The sequence below is a fragment of the Electrona antarctica genome (assembly GCF_951216825.1).
Source record: "Electrona antarctica genome assembly, contig: scaffold_482, whole genome shotgun sequence".
Lineage (NCBI taxonomy): Eukaryota > Metazoa > Chordata > Actinopteri > Myctophiformes > Myctophidae > Electrona > Electrona antarctica.
The window spans coordinates 38,033-52,284 of record NW_027638420.1 but is presented as its reverse complement, the minus strand read 5'-3'; the positions used below and the strand labels follow the sequence as shown (position 1 = coordinate 52,284).

Here is a 14,252-nt window from a genome sequence, read left to right as displayed (position 1 = left end):
CGGGGGTTTCGCCTAAAAGGTTCACTCACTTTTGAACGAAGTTGAACGTGAGAAAGTGAACTTTTTCATATAGCCCATAAGAAACAAAAAAACATGCAGTAATCCTGGTCTCTAAACTACCTCCCCCTGGCCAGCCAGGGGGGCCTGATGGAGGGGAAAGGAACTGGTCGGAATAACGTGTTCTTTCCACGCTCTACGTCCAACCGGGGAAACTCTCCCCTGTCAGGTGAAAAGAAGCAGCTTGGACTCCTCATGCATAGAAGGAAGCATGAGGTCAGTCCGTTGCTCTCCCAGGTTGGCAGAGGAAGTGTAGTGCCCAGGATTACATTATATATTTGACACCGGGTGAAAAAATGGGTTGCAAAATCGTGGGATAAAAATTTAGAAAAAAATAAAACCAAGATTTCTAGGAAAGGGGTGGATGTTAGAACTTAACACACCCAGGGAGCTAAAGGATATTATGGACGGATGGTCAGTTCACACCCGTGTGAACTGAGTGGTGCAACCCCCCCCCCCCTCTCTGTCTCATTAGCAGGCAGCAGTGCAGCACTATCTCTCTCTCTCCTGTTTCTGGCACAACAGCGCCACTTTTGGTACTCATTGGTACTCATGCTCATAGTGACATAGTGGTCACATAGTTAGTTAGGTGAACACGGACATTGCTGTTCCTTTGGAGTCACTCATACAGTCACTCATCTCTATGTTTAATGACTATAAACACCACATACAGTCACTCATCTCCATGTTTAATGACTATAAACACCACATACAGTCACTCATCTCCATGTTTAATGACTATAAACACCACATACAGTCACTCATCTCCATGTTTAATGACTATAAACACCACATACAGTCACTCATCTCCATGTTTAATGACTATAAACACCACATACAGTCACTCATCTCCATGTTTAATGACTATAAACACCACATACAGTCACTCATCTCCATGTTTAATGACTATAAACACCACATACAGTCACTCATCTCTATGTTTAATGACTATAAACACCACATACAGTCACTCATCTCCGTGTTTAATGACTATAAACACCACATACAGTCACTCATCTCCATGTTTAATGACTATAAACACCACATAGTCACTCATCTCCATGTTTAATGACTATAAACACCACCTACAGTCACTCATCTCCATGTTTAATGACTATAAACACCACATACAGTCACTCATCTCTATGTTTAATGACTATAAACACCACCTACAGTCACTCATCTCCATGTTTAATGACTATAAACACCACATACAGTCACTCATCTCCATGTTTAATGACTATAAACACCACATACAGTCACTCATCTCCATGTTTAATGACTATAAACACCACATAGTCACTCATCTCCATGTTTAATGACTATAAACACCACCTACAGTCACTCATCTCCATGTTTAATGACTATAAACACCACATACAGTCACTCATCTCCATGTTTAATGACTATAAACACCACATACAGTCACTCATCTCCATGTTTAATGACTATAAACACCACATACAGTCACTCATCTCCATGTTTAATGACTATAAACACCACATACAGTCACTCATCTCCATGTTTAATGACTATAAACACCACATAGTCACTCATCTCCATGTTTAATGACTATAAAACACGCATACAGTCACTCATCTCCATGTTTAAATGACTATAAACACCACATACAGTCACTCATCTCCATGTTTAATGACTATAAACACCACATACAGTCACTCATCTCCATGTTTAATGACCATAAACACCACATACAGTCACTCATCTCCATGTTTAATGACCATAAACACCACATACAGTCACTCATCTCCATGTTTAATGACTATAAACACCACATACAGTCACTCATCTCCATGTTTAATGACTATAAACACCACATACAGTCACTCAGCTCCATGTTTAATGACTATAAACACCACATACAGTCACTCATCTCCATGTTTAATGACTATAAACACCACATACAGTCACTCATCTCCGTGTTTAATGACTATAAACACCACATACAGTCACTCATCTCCATGTTTAATGACTATAAACACCACATACAGTCCACTCATCTCCATTTGTACGTCTCTAAATGTTTTGATGATTTGAACATGGTGGACCCTGTTGTAAACAAGTGCATAGAAGCAAGCATGAGGTCAGTCCGTTGCTCTCCCAGGTTGGCAGAGGAAGTGTAGTGCCCAGGATTACATTAGATAATTGAAACCGGGTGAAAAAATGGGTTGCAAAATCGTGGGATAAATAATTAGAAAAAAATAAAAATAAAACCAAGATTTCTAGGAAAGGGGTGGATGTTAGAACTTAACACACCCAGGGAGCTAAAGGATATTATGGTCGGATGGTGGTAAAAAAATATATGATTTCAGTTTTGTTTTCATTGAGGGTGAGAAAGTTGACATTTTAAATAACTTATATAACTGAAATAGCTGTGGTCAATGTTTACAGCTGAATGTTTAGGTTTAACTTTATAAGCTTTTTGTTTGTTTTCAACTAAGAATAATCACGTTTGAGTAGAACTTCCTAGACTATGAAATTGCCAAGCCTGATATGATTCTCTATAAATCCTGTTGATCCTCTCTTTGTAACAGGGTTGATCATCACAGAGCAGCGTCTCCTGTACCCAGCTGTGTCTCCATGAAGAGTGACTCGTCCATGCATGGACTTATTGACTTCAAAGATGGACACCACTCTACTCATCAAAGGTTATTTTAGTTCCTTTTATTTTTTTTATTTTTTTGAGTGGTGTAAACCACTCCTACAACTGGCTTTGTTAGTCTGTGCGCAAAAAATGAGCATGGTTGCTACGGTCACCCAGTTCACCCGGGTGTGATTTCATTATGTCAGAGCTGATTTCATTACGTCAGAGCTGATCAGGCTATATAATACCTTACACCACTCAGTTCACACGGGTGTGATTTCTATTATTGCGACAGCCCATAAATTAAATTAAATTCAACTTTATTAGCAGACTCAGGTCCATAGGGATACATACACGGGGTTAACATACAAGAGATACAACAGGCAATAAAAATCATAAAAGCATGTAAAACAAATACAAAACTTACATAACTTAACCCACAGGTAGAACATACAGGCATTTTAGCCAGTGTACCCTTAAACTAGATGTATAACGTGAACAGCTCACTGAGGGGCTTGAAAGCGCTACAATGATACTGTTTGTTGACACATCCAGCCTTTTCATAAACTTAAACATTATATTTCTTAGGAGTGCTTTAAAAGTCCTCACTCCAGCAGTGACAAACATCTGGCTAGCACTGCCCCCTCTGGGTTGTTTAAGGAGTATTCTCATGGCATCATTATATGCAACTTGCAACCTGTGCATGCTAGACTTTTTATAACATGACCACAGGTGTGCAGTATAAAGCGGTGTGCAATATGCCTTGAACAAGGACACTTTCACTTTAGTGGAACAATGACAGAACTTTCGGGCAATAGTGTTTGCTTGAGCGTACAGCTTCCGACATTGTCTGTATATATCATCGTCATCTGTCATTTGATCCGTAATAAAATGGCCAAGATATTTATACTTATTCCAGACCTCGAGACTATTGTCTGATAATTTAAAGATAGGAAAGTTAAGGCGTTTGTCCTCTTTAGTTCTACATATTAGAACAGCGCTTTTGCTAGCATTATATTTGATATCATGTTGCACACCATATTTAGAGCAAACATCAAGGAGCTGTTGTAGACCAGCACTACTGGGACTGAGGACCACCAGGTCATCTGCATACATCAGATGGTTTACTAGTGTTTCTCCGACCATGCATCCTGTGTTACAGGTTCTCAGTTGAGCAGACAAACCATCCATATATAAATGAAATAAGATAGGAGATAAAATTCCCTCTTGCCTCATGCCATTGCTTACACCAAATGGAGCTGATATACTCCCACCCCATTTGACCTGCATGGTCTGGTGGGCATACCAGTAGGCCAGGACCCTCACAATAAAACCGGGCACTCCTCTTTGCTTCATTTTCATAAAGAGTTTATTATGGTTAATCCTATCGAAGCCACGGGACGCATCAATAAAACACATGAGGACTGATGAATTACTGGACTTGTATTTGCTCACAATTTCCTTGAGAGCAAAAATACATAGGTCAGTACCATGCTTTGGTTTAAAACCAAACTGGTTATCAAAGGAGTGGATATACTCAGTTACTCTATCCAGTAGGATTCTTTCCATTACTTTGGAGATGATGCTGGCTATAGCTATGGGCCTATAATTATCAAGGCTACTAACCTTACCAGCTTTATCTTTAATAACTGGGACAAGCAATACTGAAAGCATTGAGTCCGGTAATACAACGTGGATCATAAAGCCAGTAAAACTGATAGATAAAAGTGGTGCTAGTCTCAGACTAGCATTTTTCAGGTGCTCTGCAGTGATCTGATCCATCCCACATGCTTTGTTTACAGACAAATGTTGCATGGCTTGATACACCTCATGTGTTGTTATGCCCATATTATCATTGTTCATATCAGAGTCATCCACAAACAAATCACTATTAATACAGTTGAATAAAGAGCTATAATGCTGTCGCCATAATGCCACAATATTATCAGCTCCTGAAGTTCCTTCTACAGAGCAGCTCCAGTGAAATTGTGCGGCTTGAGAAAGATTCGTTAATTTGTGTTGGATAAGGGCTCATTGGTGGGTTTTCCGCTAGATATTAAGGACTGGTTAGGGTGTGTTTTAGCGGGGGTTTCGCCTAAAAGGTTCACTCACTTTTGAACGAAGTTGAACGTGAGAAAGTGAACTTTTTCATATAGCCCATAAGAAACAAAAAAACATGCAGTAATCCTGTTCTCTAAACTACCTCCCCCTGGCCAGCCAGGGGGGCCTGATGGAGGGGAAAGGAACTGGTCGGAATAACGTGTTCTTTCCACGCTCTACGTCCAACCGGGGAAACTCTCCCCTGTCAGGTGAAAAGAAGCAGCTTGGACTCCTCATGCATAGAAGGAAGCATGAGGTCAGTCCGTTGCTCTCCCAGGTTGGCAGAGGAAGTGTAGTGCCCAGGATTACATTATATATTTGACACCGGGTGAAAAAATGGGTTGCAAAATCGTGGGATAAAAATTTAGAAAAAAATAAAACCAAGATTTCTAGGAAAGGGGTGGATGTTAGAACTTAACACACCCAGGGAGCTAAAGGATATTATGGACGGATGGTCAGTTCACACCCGTGTGAACTGAGTGGTGCAACCCCCCCCCCCCCCCTCTCTGTCTCATTAGCAGGCAGCAGTGCAGCACTATCTCTCTCTCTCCTGTTTCTGGCACAACAGCGCCACTTTTGGTACTCATTGGTACTCGTGCTCATAGTGACATAGTGGTCACATAGTTAGTTAGGTGAACACGGACATTGCTGTTCCTTTGGAGTCACTCATACAGTCACTCATCTCTATGTTTAATGACTATAAACACCACATACAGTCACTCATCTCCATGTTTAATGACTATAAACACCACATACAGTCACTCATCTCCATGTTTAATGACTATAAACACCACATACAGTCACTCATCTCCATGTTTAATGACTATAAACACCACATACAGTCACTCATCTCCATGTTTAATGACTATAAACACCACATACAGTCACTCATCTCCATGTTTAATGACTATAAACACCACATACAGTCACTCATCTCCATGTTTAATGACTATAAACACCACATACAGTCACTCATCTCTATGTTTAATGACTATAAACACCACATACAGTCACTCATCTCCGTGTTTAATGACTATAAACACCACATACAGTCACTCATCTCCATGTTTAATGACTATAAACACCACATAGTCACTCATCTCCATGTTTAATGACTATAAACACCACCTACAGTCACTCATCTCCATGTTTAATGACTATAAACACCACATACAGTCACTCATCTCTATGTTTAATGACTATAAACACCACCTACAGTCACTCATCTCCATGTTTAATGACTATAAACACCACATACAGTCACTCATCTCCATGTTTAATGACTATAAACACCACATACAGTCACTAATCTCCATGTTTAATGACTATAAACACCACATAGTCACTCATCTCCATGTTTAATGACTATAAACACCACCTACAGTCACTCATCTCCATGTTTAATGACTATAAACACCACATACAGTCACTCATCTCCATGTTTAATGACTATAAACACCACATACAGTCACTCATCTCCATGTTTAATGACTATAAACACCACATACAGTCACTCATCTCCATGTTTAATGACTATAAACACCACATACAGTCACTCATCTCCATGTTTAATGACTATAAACACCACATAGTCACTCATCTCCATGTTTAATGACTATAAAAAACGCATACAGTCACTCATCTCCATGTTTAAATGACTATAAACACCACATACAGTCACTCATCTCCATGTTTAATGACTATAAACACCACATACAGTCACTCATCTCCATGTTTAATGACCATAAACACCACATACAGTCACTCATCTCCATGTTTAATGACCATAAACACCACATACAGTCACTCATCTCCATGTTTAATGACTATAAACACCACATACAGTCACTCATCTCCATGTTTAATGACTATAAACACCACATACAGTCACTCAGCTCCATGTTTAATGACTATAAACACCACATACAGTCACTCATCTCCATGTTTAATGACTATAAACACCACATACAGTCACTCATCTCCGTGTTTAATGACTATAAACACCACATACAGTCACTCATCTCCATGTTTAATGACTATAAACACCACATACAGTCCACTCATCTCCATTTGTACGTCTCTAAATGTTTTGATGATTTGAACATGGTGGACCCTGTTGTAAACAAGTGCATAGAAGCAAGCATGAGGTCAGTCCGTTGCTCTCCCAGGTTGGCAGAGGAAGTGTAGTGCCCAGGATTACATTAGATAATTGAAACCGGGTGAAAAAATGGGTTGCAAAATCGTGGGATAAATAATTAGAAAAAAATAAAAATAAAACCAAGATTTCTAGGAAAGGGGTGGATGTTAGAACTTAACACACCCAGGGAGCTAAAGGATATTATGGTCGGATGGTGGTAAAAAAATATATGATTTCAGTTTTGTTTTCATTGAGGGTGAGAAAGTTGACATTTTAAATAACTTATATAACTGAAATAGCTGTGGTCAATGTTTACAGCTGAATGTTTAGGTTTAACTTTATAAGCTTTTTGTTTGTTTTCAACTAAGAATAATCACGTTTGAGTAGAACTTCCTAGACTATGAAATTGCCAAGCCTGATATGATTCTCTATAAATCCTGTTGATCCTCTCTTTGTAACAGGGTTGATCATCACAGAGCAGCGTCTCCTGTACCCAGCTGTGTCTCCATGAAGAGTGACTCGTCCATGCATGGACTTATTGACTTCAAAGATGGACACCACTCTACTCATCAAAGGTTATTTTAGTTCCTTTTATTTTTTTTATTTTTTTGAGTGGTGTAAACCACTCCTACAACTGGCTTTGTTAGTCTGTGCGCAAAAAATGAGCATGGTTGCTACGGTCACCCAGTTCACCCGGGTGTGATTTCATTATGTCAGAGCTGATTTCATTACGTCAGAGCTGATCAGGCTATATAATACCTTACACCACTCAGTTCACACGGGTGTGATTTCTATTATTGCGACAGCCCATAAATTAAATTAAATTCAACTTTATTAGCAGACTCAGGTCCATAGGGATACATACACGGGGTTAACATACAAGAGATACAACAGGCAATAAAAATCATAAAAGCATGTAAAACAAATACAAAACTTACATAACTTAACCCACAGGTAGAACATACAGGCATTTTAGCCAGTGTACCCTTAAACTAGATGTATAACGTGAACAGCTCACTGAGGGGCTTGAAAGCGCTACAATGATACTGTTTGTTGACACATCCAGCCTTTTCATAAACTTAAACATTATATTTCTTAGGAGTGCTTTAAAAGTCCTCACTCCAGCAGTGACAAACATCTGGCTAGCACTGCCCCCTCTGGGTTGTTTAAGGAGTATTCTCATGGCATCATTATATGCAACTTGCAACCTGTGCATGCTAGACTTTTTATAACATGACCACAGGTGTGCAGTATAAAGCGGTGTGCAATATGCCTTGAACAAGGACACTTTCACTTTAGTGGAACAATGACAGAACTTTCGGGCAATAGTGTTTGCTTGAGCGTACAGCTTCCGACATTGTCTGTATATATCATCGTCATCTGTCATTTGATCCGTAATAAAATGGCCAAGATATTTATACTTATTCCAGACCTCGAGACTATTGTCTGATAATTTAAAGATAGGAAAGTTAAGGCGTTTGTCCTCTTTAGTTCTACATATTAGAACAGCGCTTTTGCTAGCATTATATTTGATATCATGTTGCACACCATATTTAGAGCAAACATCAAGGAGCTGTTGTAGACCAGCACTACTGGGACTGAGGACCACCAGGTCATCTGCATACATCAGATGGTTTACTAGTGTTTCTCCGACCATGCATCCTGTGTTACAGGTTCTCAGTTGAGCAGACAAACCATCCATATATAAATGAAATAAGATAGGAGATAAAATTCCCTCTTGCCTCATGCCATTGCTTACACCAAATGGAGCTGATATACTCCCACCCCATTTGACCTGCATGGTCTGGTGGGCATACCAGTAGGCCAGGACCCTCACAATAAAACCGGGCACTCCTCTTTGCTTCATTTTCATAAAGAGTTTATTATGGTTAATCCTATCGAAGCCACGGGACGCATCAATAAAACACATGAGGACTGATGAATTACTGGACTTGTATTTGCTCACAATTTCCTTGAGAGCAAAAATACATAGGTCAGTACCATGCTTTGGTTTAAAACCAAACTGGTTATCAAAGGAGTGGATATACTCAGTTACTCTATCCAGTAGGATTCTTTCCATTACTTTGGAGATGATGCTGGCTATAGCTATGGGCCTATAATTATCAAGGCTACTAACCTTACCAGCTTTATCTTTAATAACTGGGACAAGCAATACTGAAAGCATTGAGTCCGGTAATACAACGTGGATCATAAAGCCAGTAAAACTGATAGATAAAAGTGGTGCTAGTCTCAGACTAGCATTTTTCAGGTGCTCTGCAGTGATCTGATCCATCCCACATGCTTTGTTTACAGACAAATGTTGCATGGCTTGATACACCTCATGTGTTGTTATGCCCATATTATCATTGTTCATATCAGAGTCATCCACAAACAAATCACTATTAATACAGTTGAATAAAGAGCTATAATGCTGTCGCCATAATGCCACAATATTATCAGCTCCTGAAGTTCCTTCTACAGAGCAGCTCCAGTGAAATTGTGCGGCTTGAGAAAGATTAGTTAATTTGTGTTGGATAAGGGCTTATTGGTGGGTTTTCCGCTAGATATTAAGGACTGGTTAGGGTGTGTTTTAGCGGGGGTTTCGCCTAAAAGGTTCACTCACTTTTGAACGAAGTTGAACGTGAGAAAGTGAACTTTTTCATATAGCCCATAAGAAACAAAAAAACATGCAGTAATCCTGGTCTCTAAACTACCTCCCCCTGGCCAGCCAGGGGGGCCTGATGGAGGGGAAAGGAACTGGTCGGAATAACGTGTTCTTTCCACGCTCTACGTCCAACCGGGGAAACTCTCCCCTGTCAGGTGAAAAGAAGCAGCTTGGACTCCTCATGCATAGAAGGAAGCATGAGGTCAGTCCGTTGCTCTCCCAGGTTGGCAGAGGAAGTGTAGTGCCCAGGATTACATTATATATTTGACACCGGGTGAAAAAATGGGTTGCAAAATCGTGGGATAAAAATTTAGAAAAAAATAAAACCAAGATTTCTAGGAAAGGGGTGGATGTTAGAACTTAACACACCCAGGGAGCTAAAGGATATTATGGACGGATGGTCAGTTCACACCCGTGTGAACTGAGTGGTGCAACCCCCCCCCCCCCTCTCTGTCTCATTAGCAGGCAGCAGTGCAGCACTATCTCTCTCTCTCCTGTTTCTGGCACAACAGCGCCACTTTTGGTACTCATTGGTACTCATGCTCATAGTGACATAGTGGTCACATAGTTAGTTAGGTGAACACGGACATTGCTGTTCCTTTGGAGTCACTCATACAGTCACTCATCTCTATGTTTAATGACTATAAACACCACATACAGTCACTCATCTCCATGTTTAATGACTATAAACACCACATACAGTCACTCATCTCCATGTTTAATGACTATAAACACCACATACAGTCACTCATCTCCATGTTTAATGACTATAAACACCACATACAGTCACTCATCTCCATGTTTAATGACTATAAACACCACATACAGTCACTCATCTCCATGTTTAATGACTATAAACACCACATACAGTCACTCATCTCCATGTTTAATGACTATAAACACCACATACAGTCACTCATCTCTATGTTTAATGACTATAAACACCACATACAGTCACTCATCTCCGTGTTTAATGACTATAAACACCACATACAGTCACTCATCTCCATGTTTAATGACTATAAACACCACATAGTCACTCATCTCCATGTTTAATGACTATAAACACCACCTACAGTCACTCATCTCCATGTTTAATGACTATAAACACCACATACAGTCACTCATCTCTATGTTTAATGACTATAAACACCACCTACAGTCACTCATCTCCATGTTTAATGACTATAAACACCACATACAGTCACTCATCTCCATGTTTAATGACTATAAACACCACATACAGTCACTCATCTCCATGTTTAATGACTATAAACACCACATAGTCACTCATCTCCATGTTTAATGACTATAAACACCACCTACAGTCACTCATCTCCATGTTTAATGACTATAAACACCACATACAGTCACTCATCTCCATGTTTAATGACTATAAACACCACATACAGTCACTCATCTCCATGTTTAATGACTATAAACACCACATACAGTCACTCATCTCCATGTTTAATGACTATAAACACCACATACAGTCACTCATCTCCATGTTTAATGACTATAAACACCACATAGTCACTCATCTCCATGTTTAATGACTATAAAACACGCATACAGTCACTCATCTCCATGTTTAAATGACTATAAACACCACATACAGTCACTCATCTCCATGTTTAATGACTATAAACACCACATACAGTCACTCATCTCCATGTTTAATGACCATAAACACCACATACAGTCACTCATCTCCATGTTTAATGACCATAAACACCACATACAGTCACTCATCTCCGTGTTTAATGACTATAAACACCACATACAGTCACTCATCTCCATGTTTAATGACTATAAACACCACATACAGTCCACTCATCTCCATTTGTACGTCTCTAAATGTTTTGATGATTTGAACATGGTGGACCCTGTTGTAAACAAGTGTAATGCTTAATTGGGTCGTCCACTCACAGTTAACAGCCTTTGTATTGAGTTTGTGCTTGAAATGTACTGTAATTCTGCAAACTGTTAATACAATTTTCAATCAATCAATCAATCAATGTTTAAATGTAGGACTACAAAATGACGTCGGACTTAAATACAGAATTCCAGTCTGTAGCACGTCTTTCCAAAGCCTACATAGGTTGTGCAAAGTCCTATCTGATTGACAGCCCATACATCCAATCAGAAAAGTCCTATCTGATTGACAGCCCATACATCCAATCAGAAAAGTCCTATCTGATTGACAGCCCATACATCCAATCAGAAAAGTCCTATCTGATTGACAGCCCATACATCCAATCAGAAAAGTCCTATCTGATTGACAGCCCATACATCCAGAAAAGTCCTGATTGTCTGATTGTATTAAACAATGTTAAACTCTCTTTGCCACTCACTGTATGCATGTGCCCTAAATATTATACTCTCTTATACTTAATTGGGACATAACAATACATTGTCTTGAACAAATGGACTTTATCATTCACTTGATAACTGTATAAATATGTTTTATGATTCCAGAAGAGTTCACCACAGAGCAGAGTCTCCAACTCCCAGCCTTCTGTCTGTGAAGAGTGACGAGTCTAAAGAATGGCAGAATCCTGACTTCAGTAACGAACCTGGACCTCCTGACTCACCGTATGTCAATCCTTCTATAAATATATACAACACAATAACACAATAAATGTATGTGTGTTTTTGAGGGGCGTATAGGAGCCCCTCCTATACACAGGTTTAATGTTTGTCTTTAGTTCACCGTCCCTCCGTCCTATATATCATATCCCCGCCCCCTCCCCCTCCCCCTGTCAAAATACAGTGAAAATCACTACAACAAAAGAAAGCAGCAAATGATTATATATTTTGTCTAAGTTTTAAGCAGCTGCAGCAGACGTAGGAGGAGGAGAGAGATCCTCATCTTTTACAATCTCTAGTAACTACTACTATCTAATCTCTACTAATCTCTAGTCCCTAAAACATCCACCTTGGATGGAAAGAAACACAGAGACAGTTGTCCTTTAACCCAAGATGTTGTGTTCTCTCTACTTGTAGAATGAGACGTAAAGATAGAGAACGTTTAAACCCAAGATGTTGTGTTCTCTCTACTTGTAGAATGAGACATAAAGATAGAGAACGTTTAAACCCACGATGTTGTGTTCTCTCTACTTGTAGAATGAGACATAAAGATAGAGAATGTTTAAACCCAATATGTTGTGTTCTCTCTACTTGTAGAATGAGACGTAAAGATAGAGAACGTTTAAACCCAAGATGTTGTGTTCTCTCTACTTGTAGAATGAGACATAAAGATAGAGAACGTTTAAACCCACGATGTTGTGTTCTCTCTACTTGTAGAATGAGACATAAAGATAGAGAATGTTTAAACCCAATATGTTGTGTTCTCTCTACTTGTAGAATGAGACGTAAAGATAGAGAACGTTTAAACCCAAGATGTTGTGTTCTCTCTACTTGTAGAATGAGACATAAAGATAGAGAACGTTTAAACCCACGATGTTGTGTTCTCTCTACTTGTAGAATGAGACATAAAGATAGAGAACGTTTAAACCCAAGATGTTGTGTTCTCTCTACTTGTAGAATGAGACGTAAAGATAGAGAACGTTTAAACCCAAGATGTTGTGTTCTCTACTTGTAGAATGAGACATAAAGATAGAGAATGTTTAAACCCAAGATGTTGTGTTCTCTCTACTTGTAGAATGAGACATAAAGATAGAGAATGTTTAAACCCAAGATGTTGTGTTCTCTCTACTTGTAGAATGAGACATAAAGATAGAGAATGTTTAAACCCAAGATGTTGTGTTCTCTCTACTTGTAGAACGAGACATAATGATAGAGAATGTTTAAACCCAAGATGTTGTGTTCTCTCTACTTGTAGAATGAGACATAAAGATAGAGAATGTTTAAACCCAAGATGTTGTGTTCTCTCTACTTGTAGAATGAGACATAAAGATAGAGAATGTTTAATATAGTAGTATTCTGGTAGTTTATATATTAAAACCCATTTTGGGCGGGAACCCCTTTTGGTGTTAGCATCATGTTATGCTTTAGATATTGTAGGAGAAAACTATCGCACACCTAGCAATCAGGCGTATGCACAGGTGCGTAGGCCAGTGGACATCAAAGAAAGCAATAAGGTACACCCGCACACTGTGTATCTGCTCGGCACTAGAGTATTGTCTTATTTAATGAAGCAACGTTTCGGTCACTAGGGACCTTCCTCAGGCATCTTGCCTGAGGAAGGTCCCTAGTGACCGAAACGTTGCTTAGCTATTGAAAAATAGCAGATCTACAAGCTCATAGCGCGCCACCGAGTGCCGCTCTACGAGCTTGTAGGTCTGCTATTTTTGAAAAACTGACAGAAACATTGCTTTTTCAGAAAACTGTCAGGATGTAGAAGACATTTTTAGAATCTGATCTCAGGTCAAAATGGATTAAAGTATCTATATTCTATTGTCTTCATCTCCACAGAGAGACACTCAGAAACACACCTGGACAGAGTAAGACTGGACAACATTTTACACTCATTAACATTTTATATCAATTCATGAAATGATTAAATAGCAGCAGACTCATCAGATTAAATATACACATCGTATTCCTGTATCAATGTCCAAATACTGATGATATACATTTATACTAAAACAAATGATCCAATGTTATTTATTTTAGCACATTACTTTTATTTATTTGACAAATTTTGATTTTCTGGAGGATAT

The 14,252-nt window shown here is 39.1% G+C and overlaps 1 protein-coding gene across 1 annotated transcript in view; it reads left to right on the top strand.

The window, feature by feature from the left end:
- Positions 1–2,444: 2,444 nt before the first annotated feature.
- LOC306918098 (NACHT, LRR and PYD domains-containing protein 3-like) overlaps positions 2,445–14,252 on the top strand; it is a 34,953-nt gene continuing 23,145 nt past the window's right edge. Inside the window, exons 1-4 of the mRNA XM_079530987.1 lie at positions 2,445–2,726; positions 7,361–7,474; positions 12,046–12,162; positions 14,005–14,033. Of these exons, the coding sequence (XP_079387113.1) occupies positions 2,659–2,726; positions 7,361–7,474; positions 12,046–12,162; positions 14,005–14,033 (328 nt within the window). The 5' untranslated portion in view covers positions 2,445–2,658. The remainder of the gene's footprint in view (positions 2,727–7,360; positions 7,475–12,045; positions 12,163–14,004; positions 14,034–14,252) is intronic.